Source organism: Carex rostrata, chromosome 12 (assembly GCF_964058835.1).
Source record: "Carex rostrata chromosome 12, lpCarRost1.2, whole genome shotgun sequence".
NCBI classification, from domain to species: domain Eukaryota; kingdom Viridiplantae; phylum Streptophyta; class Magnoliopsida; order Poales; family Cyperaceae; genus Carex; species Carex rostrata.
The window spans coordinates 3,638,572-3,664,832 of NC_135929.1; the positions used below are offsets into that span (position 1 = coordinate 3,638,572).

At 34.5% G+C, this 26,261-nt stretch overlaps 4 protein-coding genes across 7 annotated transcripts; 3 read left to right on the plus strand and 1 right to left on the minus strand.

Annotated features, from left to right (window-relative positions):
• The first annotated feature begins 1,026 nt into the window (after positions 1-1,026).
• Positions 1,027-2,239, plus strand: LOC144563005 (uncharacterized). The gene is made up of 4 exons (XM_078312380.1): positions 1,027-1,290; positions 1,404-1,541; positions 1,650-1,786; positions 1,930-2,239. The coding sequence occupies exons 1-4, from the start codon at positions 1,027-1,029 to the stop codon at positions 2,237-2,239; spliced, it is 849 nt and encodes a 282-aa protein (XP_078168506.1).
• Positions 2,240-2,824: 585 nt separating this feature from the next.
• Positions 2,825-3,487, plus strand: LOC144563006 (uncharacterized). The gene has a single exon (XM_078312381.1). The coding sequence runs from the start codon at positions 2,825-2,827 to the stop codon at positions 3,485-3,487; it is 663 nt and encodes a 220-aa protein (XP_078168507.1).
• An 11,460-nt stretch (positions 3,488-14,947) lies between these two features.
• On the plus strand, positions 14,948-23,205 carry LOC144562725 (uncharacterized). Of its 4 annotated transcripts, none has more exons than XM_078311963.1 (18): positions 14,948-15,350; positions 16,968-17,089; positions 17,582-17,670; positions 17,760-17,795; positions 17,911-18,010; positions 18,094-18,139; positions 18,405-18,484; positions 18,594-18,658; positions 18,749-19,245; positions 19,423-19,510; positions 19,593-19,721; positions 20,021-20,108; positions 20,623-20,888; positions 21,303-21,517; positions 21,902-22,037; positions 22,153-22,221; positions 22,539-22,628; positions 22,711-23,205. In XM_078311963.1, exons 1-18 carry the CDS (start codon positions 15,148-15,150, stop codon positions 22,822-22,824), a joined length of 2,433 nt encoding a protein of 810 aa, XP_078168089.1. In that variant the 5' UTR covers positions 14,948-15,147; the 3' UTR covers positions 22,825-23,205. The 4 variants fall into 4 exon arrangements, with proteins under 4 accessions (XP_078168089.1, XP_078168090.1, XP_078168092.1 ...); XM_078311964.1 differs by having other exon boundaries at positions 18,097-18,139; XM_078311966.1 differs by having other exon boundaries at positions 18,097-18,139; positions 19,593-19,718.
• Positions 23,206-23,246: 41 nt separating this feature from the next.
• LOC144562726 (polygalacturonase-like) lies at positions 23,247-25,523 on the minus strand. The gene is made up of 4 exons (XM_078311968.1): positions 25,010-25,523; positions 24,565-24,854; positions 23,935-24,163; positions 23,247-23,554 (listed from the first exon to the last, which is right to left on the minus strand). Exons 1-4 carry the CDS (start codon positions 25,439-25,441, stop codon positions 23,333-23,335), a joined length of 1,173 nt encoding a protein of 390 aa, XP_078168094.1. The 5' UTR covers positions 25,442-25,523; the 3' UTR covers positions 23,247-23,332.
• Positions 25,524-26,261: the final 738 nt, after the last annotated feature.

Sequence of the window (26,261 nt, forward strand, 5' to 3'; positions counted from 1 at the left end):
AGGAGGGGAATGCAGTAAAGAAATAGGTGTTGGGATCCGAAAGTTGTTTCTTTCCTTAGATTTTCTGAAAGAAAAGAAGACAATTGACGGTATGGATGTTGTTAACAGTTTAATTAATGAATCAAACTAGAAAATTCAAGTTTCTTTCTTGGAATGTTAAAGGGATTAATGGGAGAAATAAGAGAGTAATGACAAAACAGAAAATTGAGGAAGAAAAGCCAATGGTACTGTGTTTGCAGGAAACAAAGTGGGAGGAAGATGATATACAAAAGGTTAAGGAATCAGTGGGCGCAAAATACATGAATTATGTGGTTTTGCCGGCAATAGGCACGACAGGAGGGGTGCTGATTGCGTGGGATGCAAATTTGATGACATTAGTAGACAAGCAGGTGGGAGCCTACTCAATGTCAGTAGACCCCATCGTCAATATTGACACGTCGGTGCTTAGAATAACAGGGGTGTATGGCCCTTCGAATCAAAGAGACAAGGTATTTCTTTGAAGAATTAAAATAGGCTAAACCAGAAATTGACATGCCGTGGATGGTGGCAGGGGACTTCAATATCACTTTAATCTCTACAGACTAGATTCACAGCTTCCCAAACATGGTTCAGACAGCAGGAACAGATCCGCTATCGGACCACTGTCCACTCCTATGCACCAGCCAAACAAAGTTCCTAACGTCGAATGTCTTTAGACTAGAGAACTCTTGGCTCAAATTAAATCAGTTCAAGGAATTGGTTTAGACTACATGGGCGCAATCTCCGTTGGCAACAAATGCAATTGAGTTTGCAAAGAAGTTGGCAAAGGTAACAAAGGAAATCACAGTTTGGAGAAGGAATTTCACAAAAGTTTCGACATACCAAATCAGGGTGTGCCTTGAAACTTTGTCATGGCTTGAAAAAAAATCAGAGCAAAGGGTTCTAACGAGAGTGGAAAAGTTGCTAAGAACCTACATAGAGAATAGACATAACACAATTAGGTTGGCAAATGAGAACAAATGAAGACAAAGAGCGAAAGGAACATGGATGGAGTTGGGAGACCGAAATACAAAGTTCTTTCATCGAGTGGCTACCCTCAGAAAAACGAGAAATTGGATTGATGTTGTGCAATTGGAAGGCACCCAAATCTTAGAGCACAAGGAAAAGGCAAAGGTTTTCTTTAACCACTTTGTCAAACTAATGGGCACAAACCATAGCAGCACCATGGATTTTGACTATGAGTCGTGTGGTGAGCAACACCACCAACTACAGTACTTGAAGGATGCTATATTTGTGCAAGAAATTGATCAGGTAATAGGGCATATGGCACCAAATAAAGCCCCAGGACCTGACGGATACACGAGAGAGTTCTACAAAAAATTTAAACAAATGCTATTGCCAGATCTTCTTGAAGTTTGCAACAGCATTCTCAGGGAGACGGATCAGACAATGTACAGAATGATTCCTATATTGCCTTTATTCCAAAGAAAAATGGGTCCTTTCAACTAGGAGATTATAGGCCAATTAGCCTCATAAACTCGGTTCAAAAGCTCTTTTCAAAGGTGATGGCAAATAGGTTAAAGTTGAAAATTAATGATTTGGTGGAATCAAACCAAACGGGTTTTGTTCAAGACAGATTCATAAATTAAGGGTTTCTTTATGCTCAAGAGGTGGTTACAATGGCAACAAATCAAAAGGAACAGGTTGGGCTGTTCAAAGCAGACATTTTTAAGGCTTTTGATACCCTATCGTGGGAATTCATCGAGAGAGTCTTGCTGGCCAAAGGATTTCCCGAGGAGTGGGTCAGGTGGATAAAAAATGGGGTTTTTATAGGATTAGCAAAGGTGCTGGTTAACTCAATTGAGGGGAAAAAGATCATTTTAAAGAGAGGGTTACGCCAAGGGGACCTGTTATCTCCCTACATTTTTATTTTGGCTATGGATTTTCTAGCAAAATGGTCAAGAAACTTGTCCAACTGAGTCTGTACAGGCCACCATTCAAAGGATGTCAGCCATGCCTCTTATTTGCCGATGACACGATATTTTTTATAGAACCAACCAGCCGGCCGGTGAAGTTCTTAAAAATCATTCTTCATATCTTTGAAGATTTGTCGGGTCTTGGGATTAATTTGGAAAAATCTGAGTTCTTGATTACGGCAGCGGATGAAACCCAAGTGCACAACCTAGCAAGGATCATGGGATGCAAGCCGGGAGTTTTCCCAATCAATTACCTTGGAATGCCATTATCCAACAAAAACTAAAAAAAACCAGTATTTGCCATTGATACAGAAGATAGAAAACAAGTTGACAAATTGGAAAGCGAGCATGCTTTCAATAGGAGGTAGAGTGATACTATTGAATGCAACATTAATGGCCATGCCATTATACATGATGCAGACGTTTTTGTTGCTGAAATGGGTGATAAATAGGATTGATCAAATCAGAAGAAAATTTCTCTGGCACGGCCAACAAAAAGGAAGAGGGATTAGCTTAGTAGCCTGGGAAGTGGTAACAAAACATAAGAGACTAGGAGGAATGGGAGTCCTTAATTTACATACCATGAATAAGGCGCTCTTATCAAAAGATCATGTGGAGATAGATTCAAGTAAACAGATCAGATTGGATGCAGTTGCTGACATTTATGGGTCAAACCATCAGACCTTGGGATCTAACACAGGTGACTCCATTCTGGCAGGGGTTAAAACAGATTAGGGTTTTTTTTTTAATTCTCCATCACCTATAGATCGGGACAGGGTGGTCACACAAGGTTCTGGAATGATGATTGGCTTGGTGGGGCGATTTGCAATAGGTATTCAGAGCTGTACAACCATGCAAAACAAGCAAATATGACGGTTCAGCAGGCTAGGAATGGGAATCGATGGAATCTGAATTTAGTTCAGCATCTATCGGTCCAGGCCGAGCAAGAAAAGCAGCAATTGATGCAGGAACTCAACGTATACATTGTGGATCAAGAGGAAATTGATCAACTGAGTTGGAAGTGGGGGTTGAGAGGTAAATTCACAGTTAAAACCTCCTACGAGGCAATGGCAAGTGGGCCATACATTGAGAACTGTATTGCGAAAATTTGGAAACTCACAGCACCTATGAGAATTCTAATCTTTGGCTGGCTTGTCATTAAAAATAGGATACTAACAACGAACAACCTTACTCGAAAAGGATGGGAATTACCAAACATATGCTACTTGTGTCGAAAGGAAGCTGAGTCAGTGAGACACCTCTTTCATGCATGCAACTTTTCAACCTTGCTGAGAAGGGAAATCACAGTGAAGATACCGGAACTTAACAATTGCCAGTTTTTTCAAAGTGGATCTTTCAAAGCGGCAATCCTCTCCTCAAAACTGACTATGGTCAGACAAATGCAGTTGGCATTTTGTTTCATTCTATGGAAGGAGAGATGTAGGTGGCTCTTTCAAGACAAGATGAAGAACATTGAGGCAGTTGGGGAGGAGATCTGTCAAGAATACACTAGTTGGAACCTACTAATGTGAGGAGAGTGAGCATGAGGAAAACTGGGCTGTGTTCGTAGCTTAATTATTTTTTAGTTTTTTTGCATTTTATTTTCCTTTCTTTGCACTGTACTTTACTTTCATTTTCTTCTTAACAATGTATTTTTTTAACACCTCTGGTGTCTATTTTAATGGAATCTGGGGGCTAGACTCCCATGTTTCTCCTTCAAAAAAAATATTGTCCAGAATTTTTAGATCAAGTAATTTTCTAATTGCTCAAAAAAAGTAAAAAGAAAATTCAAAAAAATATAAAATTTGATCTCCAAGTATATTTTCTTTTTCTTTTTTTTTAAGGAATGACAGAGGCTGCCATATTTTATCTTCAAATACATTTTCATATGATAATAATGTTGAGTGGTTCGAATTGACTATTTGAACTTTAAAAATAAAAATATGAATCCAATGGACAGAACAATTCGCGCATTGCAAAGTACCATAGCCTCACTCCACTGATAAATAATATTGAGTCTTGTTTAGTCAGGACGTTACAATTTCAAATAACAAATTTCAACAAATTAATACATTTTTGCAAGAACTATTTTATAAAAAAATCTAGAAAATAACCTGACAGAGCCACGTTTATTTCTTTAATTTCATCAATTGATGGTTGGTAATCACAACAAGTTGATCAGATAAATTATCAAAGGCGGCGATAAATTTAAGGCTTAATTAGTGATTTAAAATGTGGTCAATAATAATTTAGTCTTCAGTGATTTGCTGCTCTAATGATTTATTCACCGACCCATGTTCTTTCACCGACATTTTTATATAAGGAGCTCAAAAGTGGGGATTTTTTTCCACCGACAAGAAGTAAGAAAACAACGGTTCTTTTTAAATTATAAATTAGATAATATTTGTTAATGCATTCGTAAACATCAAACAATAATTTATCTGTTTACATTTAATTATTTGTTATATACAAGGAAAAATGATTTTATTATACGCAGCATGTATGTATAAATTTTAATTTTCAAATATGTGTGTGTGTTGTATGTTTTCTATGCAAGTCTAATCCGACCAACAATTTCTGAGCCTGTCAATCAATATTTACTATTTAGCTTCTTCTTCTTTTTTAAAGAACTTTTAAAAAATAATTTGTTCAACGTTTTATAATTTGTTAATTTATAAAAACAAAAATATGCGAATATTTTACAATGCGTTATTATGTTTGAGATCCTACTAATTGTACATCAGAAAATACATACAGAGCGTTTTAAGAGGAGGGTTCAAATTCTTTGTACCTCAAATCTTTAATTTTCTAATAATAAAATTTAAAATTTATATGTCAAATAAAAACATTAAATGTAAACTACATTATTTTATCTACGTGCACGTTAAAAATTATTAATTATTGATTTTTAGTTTAGATAAATCAATAAATTGAAAAAACAACATATGGAACCACATCGATATATATATTTTCTTGATGAGGAGGGTTCCAATGCCTCATTTTTTTTCATACCTCATATTTTATATTTTCGTTTTCAAAGTCCAAATTGTCGATCCGAACCGTTCAACAAAATATTTATACTAAAATATGCATGGAGATGAAATTTTATATTTTTTGGAATTTTTTTGCTATTTTTTAAGATAGGTACAAAATCACTGTTTTTGAACCGTTCAAAAAACAGTGATTTTCTACCCATCTTAAAAAATAGTAAAAAAATTTCAAAAATTATAAAATTTCATCCCTAACCATATTTTAGTATGGATATTATGTTGAACGGTTCGGATCGACAATTTAGACTTTGAATATGAAGAAAATGAAGATATAAAATATGAGGTATGATGAGGTATAAAAAAAAATGAGGCATTGGAACCCTCCTCTTTTCTTGATACTAATCGTTAATCAAAACAAAATCAAAATGCTGTGATCTTTTATATACACGAGAATTATAACCACCACAATTAATTTAATTAAAATTTCCATCGTGCAATTCGTTTAATTTTGAAAAAGTTTTTCTAAAAATAATAATTTATGATTATTATGTTATCTGTGACATGCCAAAAGTAATGGAGGAAAGGCACGTCCGTCGCGTCTGTAGCACATCATGTTTAGTTTACTTTGTTCATTAAAGATTTTGTAAATATATTGGAAAAAATGGTAGTTATATATTTGTAAAATGTATGAAAAATTGACTTCGAGTGAGTAATTATAAATAAATTAGAGCAATTGTCAATTTTGGTCCATTAATTTGTTAGCTTAATTTTGATGTGCGCTGTTATATAATCAAAATGATAAATTTCTCAAGTGCATGTATAATATGACAAGAATAAAATATGCAATTGACTAGTTTTATAAGTGAATATTTAAAATTTAATTTGTTCGAATAAAAAAAATAAGTGGTACTAATTGCTATTTTTTTAGCAATATATATTTTTTCTTTTGTTTTTGAGTTTTATAACTTCTAAACTAGGGGTGCACAAAAGGCTCATAATTTGATTGAGTTCGATTAAAAAAAAAAGTAATTGGATTGAATTTGATTTGAAAAAAAAATCGGTTTCGAAACGAATCAAACCCAGTTTGGTTCGAAATTGATTTGAATCGAACTAGAACTGGGTCTGACTCGGTTCGAAACTCCTTTTTTCAGTTCTTAACTCTGCTTCAATTGTGAACCAATTCGGTTCGAAATTGGTTTGAATCTCACTCACCGAATCAAAGTCGAACTCTTCTTTTTAGTTTGAAACTCTATTTCAATTTCGAACTCGAACTAGGTTAAGTTTGATTCGTTTGCAACCCTATTCTAAACCATGATCAAGGCCGTTTTGGTTATTCATGACAGTTTCATTCTCTTTCTTAAGGGATATAAAAAATAATCATTAACGAAGAAAAAACGGATCAAGGTGTTAGACTAACAACTTCATGATTCAATTAATACCGTTTTTTTTTAATGATTGTCAATGTCATGAGACAATTATTATAAAAAATATATGAAAAATTACAATTTTAAAGCGGATAAAAAAAATTCTTATGAGTGAATATTGAAAGTGAAAAATCTTGAGCCCATTTTTATTAAAAAAAAAATTTAAAAAGGTTCATGTGACATGTATTACATACTACATCCAACTGAAGTTAAAAAAAAAAACCCAGCCCAGTGGCGCCAATTAGTAGCACCACAATATTTTATTCCGAAATTAAATTATCTTCATTAATGATTGCTATTATAGAATGTTAGAATGTTTGGTTTGATAACCAGGGAACATGGATCTGATAAGCTATCTAATAGCACTGCCACTGCCACTGAGAGAGACTGTCTTAGTGCGGTCCATCAGTGCAAAGTGGTCCTGCAAATAAAAGTGCAAATGGATCCATCCATAGGTAGATTCCAACAATGATTCTAGCTTCTAAACTTTTGACATAATTCTGCAATTATATATAGTTTGGTCTCCTCTATTGGAAGTAGGTTGCCATTATATGGACCGACCTGCATGTTATTAACGATGTATATTTATGAAAAAATAATTGATTTTGCCGCCGGCATTATATTGTTTAGGACTTGTGAGTGTAGTCTGTGTAGATTTTCATTTTTCAATTTTTAGAAATTAAAAAATTAAATTATTGAAAATAATAGTGATTGTTTTTTGTATAAATAGATGAAATTGTACGATTGATCCGGTCTCACCGAGGATAGAATTGAACTATTGATTCGGTCCCTTTAATTTTTACAAGTACTACACTAATAGTCACACAATGTGCAAAATTAATAGAATTGAAACCACACAAAGTGTGCAAAATTAATAGAATTGAAACCACACAAAGTGTGCAAAATTAATGGGACCGGACCATTGATGTTGTCCCATTGACCTCTCTCTGATGGGCCCCGGGTGGAAGAGAGAAAAGGAATGAAAGGAGAGCTTGCAGGTTTCACAAGCCCTACTGGAATTGAATAAATGGTTTTGTTCTGTATACTCCAATAAAAACAAAAAACCATCGTGTTTCTGATAATTTGATTTTTTTTTATTTTTGAAATTAAAAAAATTGGTAGAATTCGATGTGCAAAATAATTAAAATTATATATTTTATATAGAAATTTAAATTTATATATTATTTATATTTTACACAATAAATTATGTACGACGTTTTTATACATTTTCTAGTAAGTGTAATTTAATTTAAATTTGTGCGAGTAAAAAAATTGTCTGAACATATTTGAATATAATTGATATTTTTATAGAGTTCGCGCTTTTTGTCATTTTGCACATCAAAAATTCAAAACTTGAGTTGACGAGTCTAAAATTAAATTATCTCGGATCATTCTGTAATTGCTAGCTTCCTCTGACAGTTGGCAACCTGTGAGCTATTCATAGCATGCACAGCTTTAATACCAAATTACCACAATATGTACTAGCGCACTTTGTAAACTCCGCAAGTCTCCTCGGTAAAATCACCCAAGCGATATTGAAGGAGATTGAAGGGCTGCCGTTTTGAGAGTTGCAATATCAATTCGGCTTCTCCGCTCTGCCTCCATCACTTCTCGTCTGTTTGGTCTATCTTGTCTTGCTTCATTTGAGCAGATGACTCTGTTTAAGGATTTTGCTGTTCGGTGTCTCACCCGTCTATCTCTACTTTCCAGGTTCAACTGAGGGTGTTATATATTTGTTTTCATCCTCGTAATATCTATGATAACTATACATGTGAATAAGGTACATGTTTTTGTGATTGTTGATGATGACGAGATTGCAAAGAATTGCCTCCTTTCTCATTTCTTTCTTCTTCTTATTCTTTCTCTTCTTCTTCTTCCACCTCTCTGGGTGGTGACTGTCCTGAACCGGTTGATTCGGTGCCTTCTCGACTGAGTGGTGACTGTCCCGGTTCGATTTGATTCAGTGCCATGTTCTTTCTCCTCTCTAAGTGGTGACTGTCTTGGTCCAGTTTGATTTAGTGCTTCTCGGCTGCGAATTTCTCTGGATGGCGTCGATTTTGGAAAGAAGAAGACACTCTGTCCTTAAGGAAGGGATCGATATGGCGTACTCCGCCAGCTATGCAATTCGAAAAATTACTGATGTGTCTACATTCTCAGAGAAGAAAATCAGAAAGCCGACCAACTTACTAATCTGACGCAAATAGACCAATTCACATTCTCTGGCTTCACGCATTTGTTATTTTCTGACATAGCAAATCAGATAATTTTATAAGTAGTTCAATGTATAAGTTTTTCATATTTTTTATTTTAATCAAAAGAAATCTATGTAATAGTTATTTTGTATATCGTTAGATCAATGCAATCGCCTATGGGCTTTCAACCAAAAAAAAAAATTTACCACAATATACAATAAAGTGGTTAGCTTGAATGGCATGTGCTTTGGCATGCTAGTCACTATCGTATCAATTAATTAGTTTTTTTTTTTTGTTTTTTAACAAGGCAATACTTACAGCACAGCTAAAGGTTCTATTACATTAGGTAAGATACCTTTTTCCTCAAAAAATTAGGTAAGAAACCTAAAACGTCGCATTTATTTCTACCAAAATATAAAGCAAAAAAAAATGTGTTTTTTTTTTTCCTCGTGCAAAGCTAACTGTTTAAGTACAAAATAGATTAATTTTTTGTTACTGTAATCCGTAAAAACTATTATAAAATAAAAGCTGCCTCTATCTGAAATTAAATTGTTTTTTTACAAGGGAAAGACGATACCGCAAGCTGTTGTCGAGATTGTTCACAAACTGTGCAACATACGAACTAGGTCACCTAATCATGGATTCATAGGTGGAACGGAGATCAAACGTGAATAAGGATCAATCATATAGAATTTTTCTAATACAAATGAGGATCAAATTTACATATTTACAGTGTTTTACTCAAAACTATATAAAATATTGTGTATAATTATAAAAAAATTGAAATTAAATCGGGATCAATTGATCTCATAACTTCTATATATTCCTCCGCCTCTGAGTCATACAATACAATGATGGTGAAGATTTGGTGCCTTCAAATCGAATTCAGATTCAGTACAATACTTGTAACTTGACTGATTACAACGAGATCTGAGTCTCCAATTTTAATCTGGTACGATCAAAACAAATTCCCTGTATCTAAACAGACATCGAATTTAAATCACTTGGCTGAGAGTAAATTTTACTAAGTGCGGTACATGGGAGGATACAAATTTCCCTCAGGGTGCAAACGGATCGGATATTATCCGTCTGTATTCAAATTCTTAACTAAAAATTAGATACGAAATATCCGTGCAGATATGAATACAGATATAATTTTAAATTGCAATTATCTGTGTTTGAATAATAAATATATACCATATAATTTAATATATATTATGAAAAAAATTATGTTATTTACTATTATTAAAAAAATGGATATACGATTCGTATTTGTTTAATATCCAATATGTGCATGTATTCGTCTAATATCTAATTCATATTCGAAAAATAAAAACGGATACAGATATAATTTTACCGTACTTTTAAGTTACTAAATTAATTTATAATTATTTACAAATTTATATGTAAGAATTAATAATTTTTTTAAATAAACTTTGTAAGCGTACTTTTAAGTTTTGTCTCAGAGTGAATTTTCTAGTTGCAAGGACTCATTGTCATTCTAATGCTGAAATTACAAAGAGCACTAGAGCAGAGCCTACAGGAGTCCGGATTCTCCGAGGTAACTCATATTTTGAGTTTAAATTCAAATCATCCAATCAACATCCGAAACAATCCAATTCAAAATAGAATGTACGAGTCTTCTTTAATATTCGTGTCAAAACAAATTCGATAGTCAGTATCTAAATTCAAAATTTTAAGTTAACTCAGGTGATCAATGAATTCCACTACTGAGTGTTAATCTCACGTGGCACTAGGAATGCGACTACTGACTAAGTGACTATACACTTTTCCTGTAGGTAGAAATGAAGATGATTTGTGAAGAACTCAAGGGCTAACTAGTGGGGACTGATCTGAGGCACTTAGCGATTAAAATAATTTTTATGTATGTACTTGAAATCTTTTTTCTAGAAAAGAAGGAAACTTAAGGGCTAACCAATGAAGCTTTTTTGCTTTTCGGTGCAAAAGTAGGATCCTCAGTCCCCTCGAAATTTCCTTTCAGTCGCCTTTTGTAAAGTGTCAAATTTTGGAAGGTTGGCCTTTGTTTATTATACGTATGGTGCGTGAAGAAGATTTTAATTATATTCTGTCTTATATTATGTATTTACCTAATTAATGGGTTTTTTTTAATGAAAAGGGTCCACAACTCAAAATGCTTTAGTTTCATGATTCATAGGCTGTGATTAGAAGGCGTCTGGAATCGTTAGCTGCCTTCGTAAAATGTTAAATGTATGTTTGTTGTTTAGTGATTAAAATATTATTTTGTAGTCGTATAGATTTAAATTCAAGATTTGAGCTATTATACATTTGTATTTTAAGTTCCAACATTTTAATGTAAACTTTTCAGTTCTGTAACCGATAAAAAAACACAAGTGTAATTTCATGGTATATAGAGTAAAGCTAGGGTGTGATGTGCTCATCAAGAGAGTTTGGTGAGTACAACTTCAAAAGTTCATCGGATCGACTTCAAACGTCAAATCCAAACCGTTGAAATTCATGTGTTTCATGAGTGATGCATGTGGATGCCAAATTTTGAAAGTTTTGAGTTTATTTGCTACACGGTCAAGTGGTCAAAGAAATAATAAAAATTGACTATATAAAACAACTTTTAAATTAACTTAATAAAATGTCAATTTCTTTGACCGCTTGACCGTATAGCAAATGAACTCGAAACTTTCAAAATTTTGCATGCACATGCATCGCTCATGAAGCACATGGATTTCAACGGCTTGAATTCGGCGTTTGAAGTCGATCCAATGAACTTTTGGAGTTGTGCTCACCAAACTCACTTGGTGAGCACATCACACCCTAGCTTTACTCTGGTATATATATATATATATATATAGGAATATGCTAGCATGCTATGCCTAGCATAGAGCCCCTCCATGCAACGGCTCGGATTTTGAGTTTTCAAAATCCTAATGGTCGATCCAAACCGTTCATCTTGTTCTCCATATTAATATGTGTTTGGAGACCAAATTTTACATTTTTTGAAATTTTTTTACTATTTCTTTAGATTTATTGAAAATCCCTGTTTTCAGCAAATCTGGATCATAAAAAAACAGCGATTTTCAATAAATCTAAAAAAATAGTAAAAAAATTCCAAAAAATATAAAATTTGGTTTACAAACACATATTAATATGGAGAACAAGATGAACGGTTCGGATCGACCGTTAGGATTTTGAAAACTCGAAATCCGAGCCGTTGCATGGAGGGGCTCTATGTTATGCATAGCATGCTAGCATATTCCACACACACACACACACATATATATATATATTCATAGTTCAAATATCAGAGAAGTGTGTGTTGACAGTGTGGATGATTCTAGCATAGATTAGTTTGATATTTTTTTACACTTCAACTTGAAAGAGGGTGAGTGAGTGAGTGAGGTGTATTGCTTCTATAAATTTGTATAAAAATTAGAGGAAAACACAAAATTTCTGATATGAGATTTCATGTTTGAAATCCGGATAGAAAAAATTCTTTATTGTAATAAAAAAAGTATGGAATTTAGAGACTTCCATCTCTATTTATGGTAGTATTGCTGTAAATGGTGGGGTTTAAATTGACAAATTTCTAATTTCATGAGATTTTTCTTTTCTTTTTTAGGAGTTGGCCGGTGATGGATTTCCAGCTAAAGAAGCAACAAATGGCAGACCCACTTTCATTGTGAGTGAACATAAAAATAATTTGTTTGTCCTTTTGTCCTTTTGTATTTTTTTTTTTTTTTATGGAGTTGGCACTACGCATAGCATAGATCTAATTATAACAGTAAATAACATAAAATTTTCATAATATATGTTAAAATATATGGTATAAATCTACTATTCTGATACGGATAATTGAAACATAAAACCATATTAGTATCTTTATTCACACGTATATTCAAATATCGGATATCCACATTTAAGTTTTCGAATACGGATTGGATATTATCCATACCGTTTTAGCCCCAACTGAAGTGCTTATTTTAACCTCAAATAATATTTAGGCATCATTTTTCAATGAAATGGTCGTATATTTTTTTTTTAGGAGAGAAATGGTCATATTTTGTTTACTCCATGAGGCACACGAACCTTTTCATCACGAAGTACACAAACCTTTCCAGCTTTCCTCAAGAAGTACACACATACCTAACCAGGAATCAAAATGTGTTGCCAGGATCCCAAAAAAAAAAAAAAAAATGTGTTGCCAGTTAAAGCCTTAAAGGTCACAGTACAATAATTAAGCTTTTGTTATTTTAACAAGAGGTTTGATGATCTGTGGTTCATAACATCTCTATACTGTGGGGTCTAGTCTGACAGATGGGGCTCAATCCTCTGTCTTTGGAGGGCCAGTATTCAATTTTCATAAGAGTTAATAATCTGGTTAGACACAATTTAAATATATATTATGCTGCGGGAAATAGTGAAGTAAATATATTGACAGAGCAACTTTTCCTTCATGCAGAACACAGACGCTTGAACAGTTGAGCCAACACGTATTGCAATTGCGCTGCATGAAGTAAAAAATATCTGTTAATATAATTACCCAAATAGTGGCTCTAACATGGAGAAACGCTGATCAGCACAGAACACAACTGTACATAGTTACAAACAAAGGAAGAACTAAAAAAGTAAATAAAAAAAATACGCAACCGTACAAACAGAGAAGTGAATAAATAAATAAAAAAAGCAGGGAGCAACCAACGTCAAAGCCACGTCAAAATTCAACTGGGCCACGTCAAAGTTCAAATGGATCACGTCGGATTTCATGAAACTGACCACTTTCCCTGAACCTGGTTCACCACACTGAACTCTCGGAGATAATCACCTAATAACTGTTTCCGTATTATCACAAATTTGAGATTTAAAGAATGAGAACTTCATGAAGATTATTCTTACTTAACTAAATCATTATTAAATGGTTAAAAATACTTGAAAAATTATTTGGCACATGTAGAACTTTTAATAATAAGAAATAACATCAAATTTATTCATCCCGTAATAAAATCTTAAACAAAAAATATACATGTAATAAAAAAGAAATGCCAATTAATATCGTTCTCATAAAGATTAATCTTTATTTTACGAATATGTAAATTTATCTTTAGTTCATTCTTAGTAAATATGTTTGAATTTATAGGTTAACACTAGATCCCAAGTAAAATTTGATAATTTATTATGTATTGTGGGTGATTGGAGTATGTATCCTCCGAGATATCTCAAATTTTTAGTTTATTTAAAGCCGGACCAAATCTTCTTTTTTTATCTCTATTCAGAATACAGGAACAATATATTATTGTGCTATAAGATTTGTGCAAAAGAATTTGGATAATCCGAATTTTTCACACATCAACTCAAAGTTTGAGATATATCAGTGTCTGTAATAATTGAATTTTAATTTTGTTTCATTAGTCCTCTTTACTTTTTATATTTGCTTTTAGAAAGTAATTTTAAAAAAAATAGTTCATATTGTCTCCGTTGTTTTCTTGTTTTTACTCTAAACAAAATGTACTCAAGGAAATGTAACAATCACTTAGTACCGTGCGTGCATGACTTTACTCTTCAATCTTTCATGGTAAAAAAATATGTAAGTTTTTGGATATGCATGCATCACTTGTGATGCAAAATAAGATATAAATTATATGGACGATTCATTTCAAAATAATTTTGAATTATTAGACTGCAATCTAAAATAGTTTCAGAATAATTCTTAAATATTAGTTCTAGTTAAAACGATCTTAGGTTAAAATATATTTCCCGCTCATTTTTATTGTTTATATGAAAAAAAAAAAAAATTGAATGTGAATATTTCTTTGCTATCTTTAGATAGCATAGATGGTTGTTTTCTCAGTTATTGATTTAATTGTTTTGCTCGTGGTCTACTTACGATGCTACGTTATGCTTTTAGTAAGGCTGAAAATAAATATTGTGCATTGATGCAACAATAATTTATTAAAAGAAGGATTCACTAAATATGCTATTGTATTTTTCTATGAATAACTAATTTCACAATTTATTAACATCTTGAAGAACATCACTTGGCTTCTTTATAGCATTAAGCATCTCAACATATATTTGACTTTTAAATTTTAATATATCTTGTCCGACTCCTGTATAATTGTTCTCTAAGACTTTTTATTAGTGTCATATATTTTCAAAAAGATACACACTCTTATTGATATAACTTGTAATGCATTTTTGGGCCTACCTCAGACACTCTGGAATTGTCATTAAAAACAAAAACAAAAAAAACTAACAAAATCACAATTGATAGGAAACACATACGGTTACCCCGTACACCAAGCCCAGGCGAAAATATCTCCCGTTGTTTAGCGTCTCTTTCCGACCACCACCTCTCAAAAAGCACTTCATTTGCGTTCTGACCATCCTTCCCGCCTGGCTTTTCCTCACTCCCTCTCTTTCTCTCTCTTCCTTTTTTCCTTTTAATTTATCTTTGTTACACCTCTGTCTCTCTTTTGAACTTCTATATATAGCACATCTCGTTTCCTTTCATTCATTTGTTGCGTTAACTACTCGATTTGCATGTGAGGCTTTACAACCGTAAAGATCACGCACAAAACAACGAGAGAAAGGTGAAATGGAGCAAAAGGGATTATTCATGTCAGCGATCGGGGTAGGCCTCGGTGTGGGGATAGGTCTCGCGTCAGGCCAGGCTGTGGCGAAGTGGGCCACGCCGCCGCTTCACTCGCCGGCGGACGCCGTCGAGGCGGAGTTGAAGAGGCTGGTCGTTGATGGAAAGGAGAGCCTGGTCACCTTCAACGACTTCCCGTATTATCTAAGGTAATTGATCAGGGAATTTTGCGTAGTGCCTCTATGCAGTGGTGCTTTTGTATTTATTCCTTTGGCAACTTTTTTGCTTATTTGTAAACCTCTTTTTTCTCTTTGAGTCATTGAGGAAAATCCAAAGGTAGATTATTTCCGGACTTCTGAAGTGATATACTCTTATGTACTTTTCCCCTCTTCTTAATTGCTTGCTTGTATATTTCAAGCAACCAGAAGTTACATCTGGTAATCATATATGCCAGTTCGCTTGTATCCTCTTCAACTGCTGCATTTTCAAAGGATTTTTTTTTTTTTTTTTTGTCTTTTTACTCATCTGAATTGCCGAAATTTTTCGCATAGATCCTCCAAAATATGGTTATTTTTAAGGCTCAGCACTCTTGGAACCGTTTACTATTTTTTGTTCTTTGTGTTCACCGCACAATTTATTGATGGAAGTTGTATGTTTACATCCTCAGATCTTTTATATTTACTTGGCGATTATAATGTTAGAATACGTATCGTCTGCTGTCACATAAATTTTGGGTTTGCCCAAAGTCAGGCTGGCTGCAGAATTCAGACCTGGCTGGAAATTCATGGGGGAGATTAATACGGAATGGATAAATTTAAGATTCGTGCCAATATGTAACGGACAGTCCGGTATTCAAACTCAAATTTTGTGTTACCTCAGACGATGTGAATTCCAATTTAGAATGCCTTTTCCTTCAGTTGTACTTTAAGTACTCTGTTGACTACATGGTAGGCTGTTATTGTTGAATTCAGATTCTCCAAGATAAGTCAAATTTTCAGTTTGAATTTGGACTGCCCGTTCATAATTGGCAAGAACCTAAAAGCTGCCTGCTCTCTGTTATCTGCCCCGTATATTCCAAATTGGCCCCAATTCTTCAACTGGCCTGGTTTCCGGCAAACTCAAATTTTGAGTTATCTTAGAGGACTCGGACTCGTTATTGTTGGTGTTTAGACATCAGAGATTTGTAGCACTCTCATGATTAGAATCGGTTGTTCAAAAGACCATTGTTGCAAATCATGTATAAAAAGATAAATGATCTATGAACTTAAATTTTACTTTTAGTTTTCTTTAGGTATTTTACCTTTAGAAACATTTAGCTAATACTTTGTTGCTGGTGGAATTCTTTCTAGTTCTTATTTTATCATTGTTCCCTTGTAACTGATTGCCTGATTTACTTTCTTAGTATGCGGATCTCCAAGTTAGAAAATCCAAAGATATCCCTTTTAAATAAACTTACCCAGGCATCTTCTATGATTCTTTATTTCCAAGAGTGGATCATGTGCTTGTTGTGATGTGAAAGCAGCACATGCTGTTTATTTATTTTACAATGCCTTAACTCTGTTCATCTACACCTGAGCAAAATGAGAAATATCCTGTAAATCATGGAACTATCAGATATATCTGTAGTTATTGTTGACCATAAAAATTAGCATAGTACAGGATGACCGAGTATACTTCCTCACTGTTTTTTTACCAAATTGAGAGGACATAGAAGGGTTTTCCAATCAAAGTGGGTGTAGGGGTTATTCTCCAGTTTAAAAATATTAATTTCATTTTAGGCCCTGAATGTATCTGGAATTAAACTACTGTTATTGATTTAATTGCAGTGAACAGACCAGAATCGTGCTGACTAGTGCAGCATATGTTCACTTGACGCAAGCTGACCTCTCAAAGCACATTAGAAATCTTTCTCCTGCTAGTCGTGCTATTTTACTATCAGGCCCTGCAGGTAAATACATTAGATTTTTCTTGGTTCTATTTAGAAAATACAACATTTTGCACATATCATTGCAATATTGCAGAGATGTTGGAAGTACATCCCTGAAATTTGCTAAACTCCAGCATACCCCACGAATTGCAGAGAGTATTTTATATAATTCTGCAAATCACAAGGAATCTTTCAGAGGCAACAACTTTCACGTTTGCTTTAAAATGCCTCAATTGCCTTCTCTTCTACTCTTTCTGACTCTATATCCATAAATTAGTGTGAAGAGTAAATTATGGTATTTCTGTCAAGTACAGGAGGGGGTGGTGCATGAGATGTTTACATATTTTGGAGGGTATCCAAGGTATTTCACAGTTGAACGGTGCTCTTGTTGGAATGTGTTGTAATTTAAAAATCGTCTCTTGCAGCTATAACAGGGTGATGGCATTTAATAAGAGTACAAGCTTTTATTCTTTAAATAGTATTAATTTATTACATTGTTCTATATGTCTCCAGAGCTTTACCAGCAGATGCTCGCAAAGGCTTTGTCTCATTACTTTGGGGCCAAGTTACTTTTGCTTGATGTCACGGACTTTTCACTTAAGGTGGGTCTTGAAAATCAGTTTATTTTCATTTTTGAAAGCAACTGTTTTATAATTTTTCTCTTGTTAATATATTTATGTTTTTTTTACAGTTTCAGAGCAAATACGGTAATGTCAACAAACCTTCGGTAAGACTTGAGTAGAAATACTTATTCTGCAGTTTCTATATATTAATCAATACAAAAAAAATACATGATTTGATTTAAAGAACAACACTGAATTATTTTATTTTATGATATCTAGTTTCACCAAAGGTCTATATCTGAGACAACAATTGAGAAGATGTCTGGTTTATTTGGGTCTCTTTCCGTACTTCCCAAGAGGGAACAACCTCAACCTAAAGGTAACAATCCTTTACAAACTGATAATATTTTTTGTAGGATATCTGTTTTTTATCATGCTCTCATTTCTTTTGATATTCTTTAGCAGGGTTGTTGCGCCGGCAGAGCAGCAGTGTTGAACTAAGGGCTAGGTATGGCACCAATATTTTGTTCTGAATCTTCTGATATATATTTTTTTGTCCTTTTCAGATTGATTTGATATTAATCAAACATTAAGGCTAATAAGGGCACTTGTGAAATGAAATTTAAGTATAAATTGATGCTTTAATTTTCTCAAAATTTCATCTTGGTTATGTTCTGGTTCTGGTTGTGTACTTGACCAAAATTTAGAACCTTTTCTTAAGACCCGGTTTGACTCGCATTTCCTTTTATGTCTTTTGTGCATATTTTTCTCAGTGACAAACCTCTGCTAAGGAAGAATGCATCGGTTTCTTCAGATATGAGTGATCTTGTATCACAATGTAGCAGTAGCACAGGTTATTGAGCAGTTTATAATATTTTTTTATTTTCAATATCATATCTCATTGATATTTCCAAATTTAAATGTTGGGCCAAGCATTATAGAATTTCTTTTCAATTGTGCAGCTCCTCTTAAAAGAACCAGTAGTTGGTGCTTTGATGAAAGATCTCTCATACAGGCACTACATAAGGTCTGGAACTGTTTTCACCATTCTTTTGTTGTCATTGCAACATTGAATATTTTTAAACTGGTTCTAGTGTTTATTAATCTTAATTTACAGATTTTATCATCCATCTCCAAAAGTGACTCCATAGTACTCTACATAAGGGACATTGAGGCCTTCCTCTATAGGTCTGAGCGTGCATACAAGATGTTTGAGAAAATGCTCGACAAGGTATCAGGACCAGTTTTAGTTCTTGGTTCAAGAGTTCTTGAATGTGAAACTGATGCATCAGACATAGAAGGGAGGGTTAGTAATCTATTTCCTTATACCATAGAGATAAGACCACCTGAAGAAGGGGACCACCTCATCAATTGGAAAACTCAATTGGAGGATGACATGAAAACTATACAGATCCAGGATAATAAGAACCACATAATGGAGGTTTTGGCATCTAACGACTTAGAAATTGATGACCTGGGGTCAATTTGCCTAGCAGATACAATGATAATAAGTAACTACATTGAGGAAATTATCGTCTCGGCTATATCGTATCATTTGATGAATACAAAAGATCCAGAATATAGGAATGGCAAGCTCGTTATTTCCTTAAAGAGGTCAGTTAACATTGCTTTTAATTTTCTTGTTTCTTACATTCCTTTAGCATTTTTTTATATTTTTTTAACTGTCTTTGGGACCTACAAATATTTATATGCTAACATTATGTATACAGTTTACTTGCTGTTTAAATAATTTCTTTACTTCTCAGTTTAATAAATTTTATTTCTGTGCAGTTTGTCACATGGATTGAGTATTTTTCAAGAGAATAGTATTGATGGGAAAGACATCTTAAAGCTAGAAGCCAATGTTGAAGCTGCCAAGGTACTGTTTCTTTCCTCGATTGAAATTAGAAAAATGAAGAATATGGGTTTGGTCTATGCGAAGCTAATGTATTTACTTCCAGGATAATTCCAAAAATGACCCAACTGTTGGCAAGAAGCCAGAGAACAATGCTGCAAACTCAGCAGCACCGCCAGCAGAAAACAAAGGCGAAGCTGAGAAACCAGCTGCAGCATCTCCTCCTGTTAAAGTTGTAATATTTTCTCGCCTTATTGCACCTTTATCTTCTCTCCTGCTTTTGTTGGTTTTGTTTATCCACTTTTTCCAAAACCAAAGTTAGTATAAATGGTACACTCTTTTAGTTGACCTTAAGAAACAGACAGAGAAAAAAAAATAGAGCTGTAGAGAAAAATTCCAGTGTGAAAACCCCAAGGGAACGAAGCTTAGAACATCAGAGAAAGTCAGATAAATATGTATAGGCACTTTTCGGCACAGTCCTTGCATGTATACACCTACTTGACCTATCATTCTAACATTTACACCCTTCAACAGGAAACACCGCCAGATAACGAGTTTGAGAAGCGCATTCGACCCGAAGTAATCCCAGCTCATGAGATTGGTGTCACCTTTGATGATATTGGTAAATATAGTAACAAAAGAAAAATTTACATATACAAACAGGATTGTACAGGAACCTGAAGATAAAGTAAAATTTGGTTTATAAGATATGGGAAATTTGTCAATGATTCCTCAGTGTTTTTTTTTGAAAAACTGATAGTGGCTATCAGCTATTAATGATTCCTCAGTGTTCAAGGAAGAAATCTCAGTATTTCATTGTCAATCTCCTGCCATACTTTAACCTTTACGGACACTAGTTCGAACTTTGTGTGTGGCAATGGGTAGCCGATTGTGAGACAGTTTCAATTTACTGTAGAAATAAATTTTGTTTCACGACTTTAATAATTAGTGACATAATTCCGTCAAAAGTGCATTATAGTATGAATCCTTTTATTGGATTTTCTCCTTTAGATTATATTAGCTAAGTGAAAGGGACTTTTGGCAATGGAAAGTGACGCACAAGTAATCATATTTTTCCCATTTGCGCATGTAGAATATAGAATACAGATAGATGTAAATAATAATTTCTCTTACAGGTGCATTAGACGACATAAAGGACTCCTTGCAGGAGCTGGTGATGCTCCCCTTGCGCCGCCCTGACCTCTTCAAAGGCGGCCTCTTGAAACCTTGCCGAGGCATTCTTCTATTCGGCCCTCCTGGTACTGGAAAGACCATGCTCGCTAAAGCTATTGCAAATGAAGCCGGTGCAAGTTTCATCAACGTTTCGATGTCAACTATTACCTCAAAGTGGTTTGGTGAGGATGAAAAGAATGTCAGAGCATTGTTCAGTCTGGCTGCTAAGGTTGGTTTTTCTTTATAGATGTAGTTGGTTTATTTAGTTTGACTGGCATGACAAAGCAGGCGAATGGAATCACTTTTTGTCATTGGAAAAAAAATGACTGGTATTCACTGGCTTGGAACTCGTTCATGTGCTTTTCTTCTATCAGCTATGCTTTCTTTCAATTGGCTAATGGTCCATTGTCATCTTTATTGACCCAATCTGCTCATTCTTACCCAAACATACGTGTAATTGGAACTTAGTGAAGCCTCACCTCATAGCAATTACGGGTGACAGAATGAAAATTGATATTGCTACAATTTATCCAAACTCATAATATCATTGTGCAAGTAGTCCAGAAGAGGTGACAGAATGTTCAATAGATAATCCATTGTACAAAACTAAACAAAACAGAATTCTAATAATTGTGAATTACAGGTGTCACCTACAATAATATTTGTTGATGAGGTAGATAGCATGCTAGGTCAGCGGGCCCGGGCTGGGGAGCATGAGGCCATGAGGAAGATCAAGAATGAGTTCATGACACATTGGGACGGCTTGTTGAGCAAATCAGGGGAGCGTATCCTTGTTCTTGCAGCCACAAATCGTCCCTTTGATCTTGATGAGGCCATTATTAGGCGGTTTGAGCGTCGGTGCGTAGTAGGAATATTTTGTTTTTTGTTTAATAATGACAGTATTGAATGTTATGGAAACAATTAAACTAGCACCCAGGTGAGCCGCATCATCATGTATCCCTTTTTGCCAGATATAATTTTCTAACCCAATAACACTTTGAACTAGAAGACCATTTTGTTCTGTTTTGGAGTTGAGCGATGATTTGATGAGTTTTGGATGCTATTTAGCAACATCCCAGATGTTTAGTTTGAATACCTAGTTAAAGAACCAGAGTGACTGTAGTTTATTTAGTAATATATAATTATACAAGGATTCTTCTGGTCATTTATGCCAATGATTTAGCTTAGATTTAATTGTTGCTGTCATGTTTAACCCCAATAATTTTTCCTTTTTCTTAACAGAATTATGGTTGGCTTGCCCACGTCTGAGAGCAGGGAATTGATATTGAGGACCCTTTTATCTAAAGATAAAGTTGGGGAGCTTGATTACAAGGAACTTGCCACTATGACTGAAGGATATAGTGGAAGCGACCTAAAGGTCACTTCTAATCTCTGTTTTCTGACCCTTTCTTGTTTTAATGAAAACTTTCCTTGATCAATGGTGAATGGTGATAATAAATTGCTAACTGAAAACATTTGTTCTTGTAATATAGAACCTTTGTGTGACAGCTGCATACCGACCTGTTAGAGAGCTGATTGAGAAAGAAAGGCAAAGGGATCTGGTACGTGCTGTCTTTACATCATCTATTTTAGTTTAATTAAAATCATTGTTGCACTTGTTACCATAAACAGAAGGGAAATTGTATGTTTATGCAAAAGAATCAAATGGTATACAACCCATAGGAAATATACTGTTTGTTAGTGCATGGAACTGTTGGGACAATAAGATAAAAATTGAAAATGAACTATGAGAGAAAACTTGTATATTGAAGAAAATTAAAAAGAATCCAAAAAAGATGCAAAGAAGAAGGAATTTTTTGGTCGGATAGTTTTTCATTTCTATCATTTTAACAGTGTCTAAGCCCTCTTTCTGTCGCAGGGTAACTCAGAAAATAGTAATGACAGTGATGAGCCGGCAATTACACTAAGACCATTGACCATGAAAGACTTGAAAATTGCAAGGAGTCAAGTAAGTTTGTCATATACCCTTGTATAAATTTGATCTTACAACCAAGGTTTTATTCCATACTAATAATTCTGATTAAAATCAGGTATCTGCTAGTTTTGCGACTGAAGGAGCTGTGATGAATGAACTGAAACAATGGAATGATTCATACGGTGAAGGTGGCTCTAGGAAGAAGGAACAGTTGACCTATTTTCTGTAGTGACAGTTTCGTACATAAGCAATTACTTTGAAGTTTGCTTTTGGGGTTCTGAATGGAGATAATTCAGATGACCGAAGTTGCAAAGGGATACTGTCTTCATTTATACACTAGCTTCTAAGTTGAGCTTATACCAGCTCAGCTTGAATAGACCAGATTCCATTCAGGAGCTTCGTATATTGTAAAATTCTTTTGTTTAGATTATATTATGTATGTGCTTCTATTTGTTTCTAGTTTCCTGGCTAGATCCGCATTTAAAGTGTAATTATATAACTTTTGCTTAATCTTTTTTTTTTTTTAAATCAATGTAATGGTTTATGAAGACCATGTGTGTAGACAATGTAAACATAGCAACTTAATTCTAGAGACAATTTATTATAAGCATCTGTCTTACGAAATACTATAGAGGAAAATAGTGGTGACCACTTGAGTGTCTGCTGTTGTAATTAAAAAAAATATATAAGCAAGGGCTATTGTATAGCAATATCTAACACAAAAATCTTGGTCCTTCTCACAAGCAGCTATGTGGAATAACAAAGCCAGAGGCACTGCCAACCACATGGGTACAAGAGGCCTCTGCCGGTTGGGCCCCAGAATAGGTGAGTTTTATATCTTGTAACTTTATTCCACTGCATGGGTTTGTCGGGCTGCAATCGAACTTGACGGCGACTTTGGATGCAGATGAGCCATGGATGTCTGTGTATGTCACTTGGCTTATTGTCACACCAGAGTTCTATATAATAAGAAAACAGGGATGAGTTGTGGTAACTTGTCAATGTAATGAATAGGTGGGAAGTACAGACATGCGCAAACAGTCGTTCAACTTGCACCATGGATATAGAGAGAGCCATCATCATATCTATGCTTAATAAAATCCTAATTTACCCATGAACCTCAATAAACACAGATTAACTAACTAAATTTTAATAGTATGTAAAAAAAAAAAAGACCACCGAAAATTAAAAGAGCTGGCTCAGTACTCAGTACACAGTACACAGCAATCAGCATCAAATCTGGTATCATAATTAAATCATGGATTGCAGTTATTAAATTAAGAATCCGGAAAAAAAAGGAAAAAACAAGAATGTCATCTGTCTGTACAGTTTTGGATACCTGAGCAGGACAGCCTTTATTATCAGGGCAGTAATTCTGGTCAATAATAATCGGATTTTGCACATTTTCCATGACAGAATGCTCAAATATGACTCCTCGCACAAAAGCATCAGTCGGTCTCCCCCATGTTTTTATCCTTAGCCCATTCTGGGTCCCAGTGAACATGGTCGTCTTAACCGTTACATTCTGTACGCCTCTCTCGTTGTACCCCTTTCCTAGACTGCCTATGCTGCTCCAATTTTTAGATGTTATGAAATCAATTCACAAGAAAAGGAATATTTTTGTTAAAATGTTGATTGAGTCTAGGATTTAACAGGCCATTTTTCTTTAGTTTTTCACCAGAAATCGGGTTCAAATGTTGCTCCATTTTTTTTCTTAAACTATCTGTATTTGGTTGTTTAATTTCTATATTTGTTGTTCAGGGCTTCAAGCACAACTAATTAACCCTTAAAATTAAGTATGTTCTGTCCCAAAGAACATACAAAAGGAGCATATTAATGAAATTAACCACAACAAGATGCAATCATGCAAGATGCAAGGGTACAGATCATGTGACAGGGAGGACGCACTGGTGTTTTAGTCCTTTGACCTTGGATAGAAAATTGAAAAGGCATGAGTAACGGCAAGAACCTTATGCCATGACCAGGCCCACAGCTGACAAATTCAATCCACAAGTTGGTTGTGCCAGGCCCAATCGAGACACAATCATCTCCGGTTCGAATGCTGGCTCCTGTTATAGTAACACCAGTTGACCCCTGTACATGGATCCCGTCTGTGTTCGGACTATTTCCTGGGGCGTTTATCTTAACACCTTGCACCATCACCCGATCACAATTATCAATAACAATGTGGTACAACTCGCTGTTCATCGATGACAGGCCACTAATCGAGACATCGTTGGAGTTACGAAATGTCAGTGACTGTTTCAGCGAAAAAGAAAAAGAAAAATTGATATGAAATAGAAAAAACAATTATGTCCTATTTAATTTGCTTGAAGGTTTTTCTCTTTTGCATGCCAAAAAAGGAAGAGAGAAAATGTGCTCCAAAATGATCATTTCAGCATGCCAGCACTTACCGTGGCTCCATTTGGGCAGTTACGACCAGAGGCTTTGCAAGCCCATAGACCTGACCCAGAACCGTCAAAGGTTCCTCCATAAACCGAAAGACCCGCAACTTTATCAAATACAATCCACTCCCCAACTCTTCCTAAAGTGGCATAATTTGAAGTTGCGACAAATGTGCCATGTATTTGCATGTTGATCATGCTGCTGGCACATGGTCCGGAAAAGGTGACATGGCCAACTAAATACTTGCCATTTGGCACATAGATAGTTGCTGGATTATTCGAGTGGCATGCGGCGTTCCATGCTGAAAGTAAGGCACTTGCAGCATCGGTCTGGTAATCCGATTTAGCTCCAAAGTCTACTATGTTGTACACTGCTCCTACAGATGCAATTAGATGGATTGAGAGTGTTATGAGTAGCACAGAGATAGAAAAATGTGCCATGATATTAGTATCCGTGTATATAATTTTGTCTGTGTATGGTTTGAGCTTGTTGCAGCAATTAGTAGGAAAATTTGGGCTATATATAGGATGCATGATTGCATTATATCTCTTTGGTTGCTTTCAAGGCAAGTGATTAATTCCGAGATTTTGGTTTCCTCTTTGAAGAATGAGATTTTGGTTTTGAAGTCATGTATGGTGAGTATTCTATTGTTTTGTACATACTGCCTAATTGCAATATTTCTTGTCATTTGTGTAATTTTGAAGATTGCTGCGTTGACAAATCTCTTAATTTTAAGGTTGGTGTTAATAGTTACTAAATTATGGCGTATACATGCTATGTCTTTAGCTCATGTTTAATTGTGGGTTATTATGATGGAATAGGTTGTTTATTTCAAGTTAAGATAGCATAAAATATTTTTATTTGATTGTGGGTTATTATGATGGCATAAATTGTTTATTTCAAGTTAAAATGGTATGAGATATTCTTATTCGGTTGTGGGTTTAAATTATGATAGAATAAGTTGAATATCTTAATTTTCATATTTTGTCTTACCCATTTGATAACAATTAACAAGTTTCTTTAATTACAAAATAATTTAAAATTATAAATGTTAGCTTAGTCTTACGCATTCTTAAAACTGGCAGAATGCACGAAAATTAAGTTCATTCTTAAATCTTACAAGACAAAAATTTAAACGTAGGTGCCTTAGGAAAAACAAGAAACCACCTCTTGTATAATATACCAAGGTATTTTGGGGCTAATACAGAAAAATAGATTTTACAAGGTATTTTGGGTATAATACAGAAAAATATATTTCAC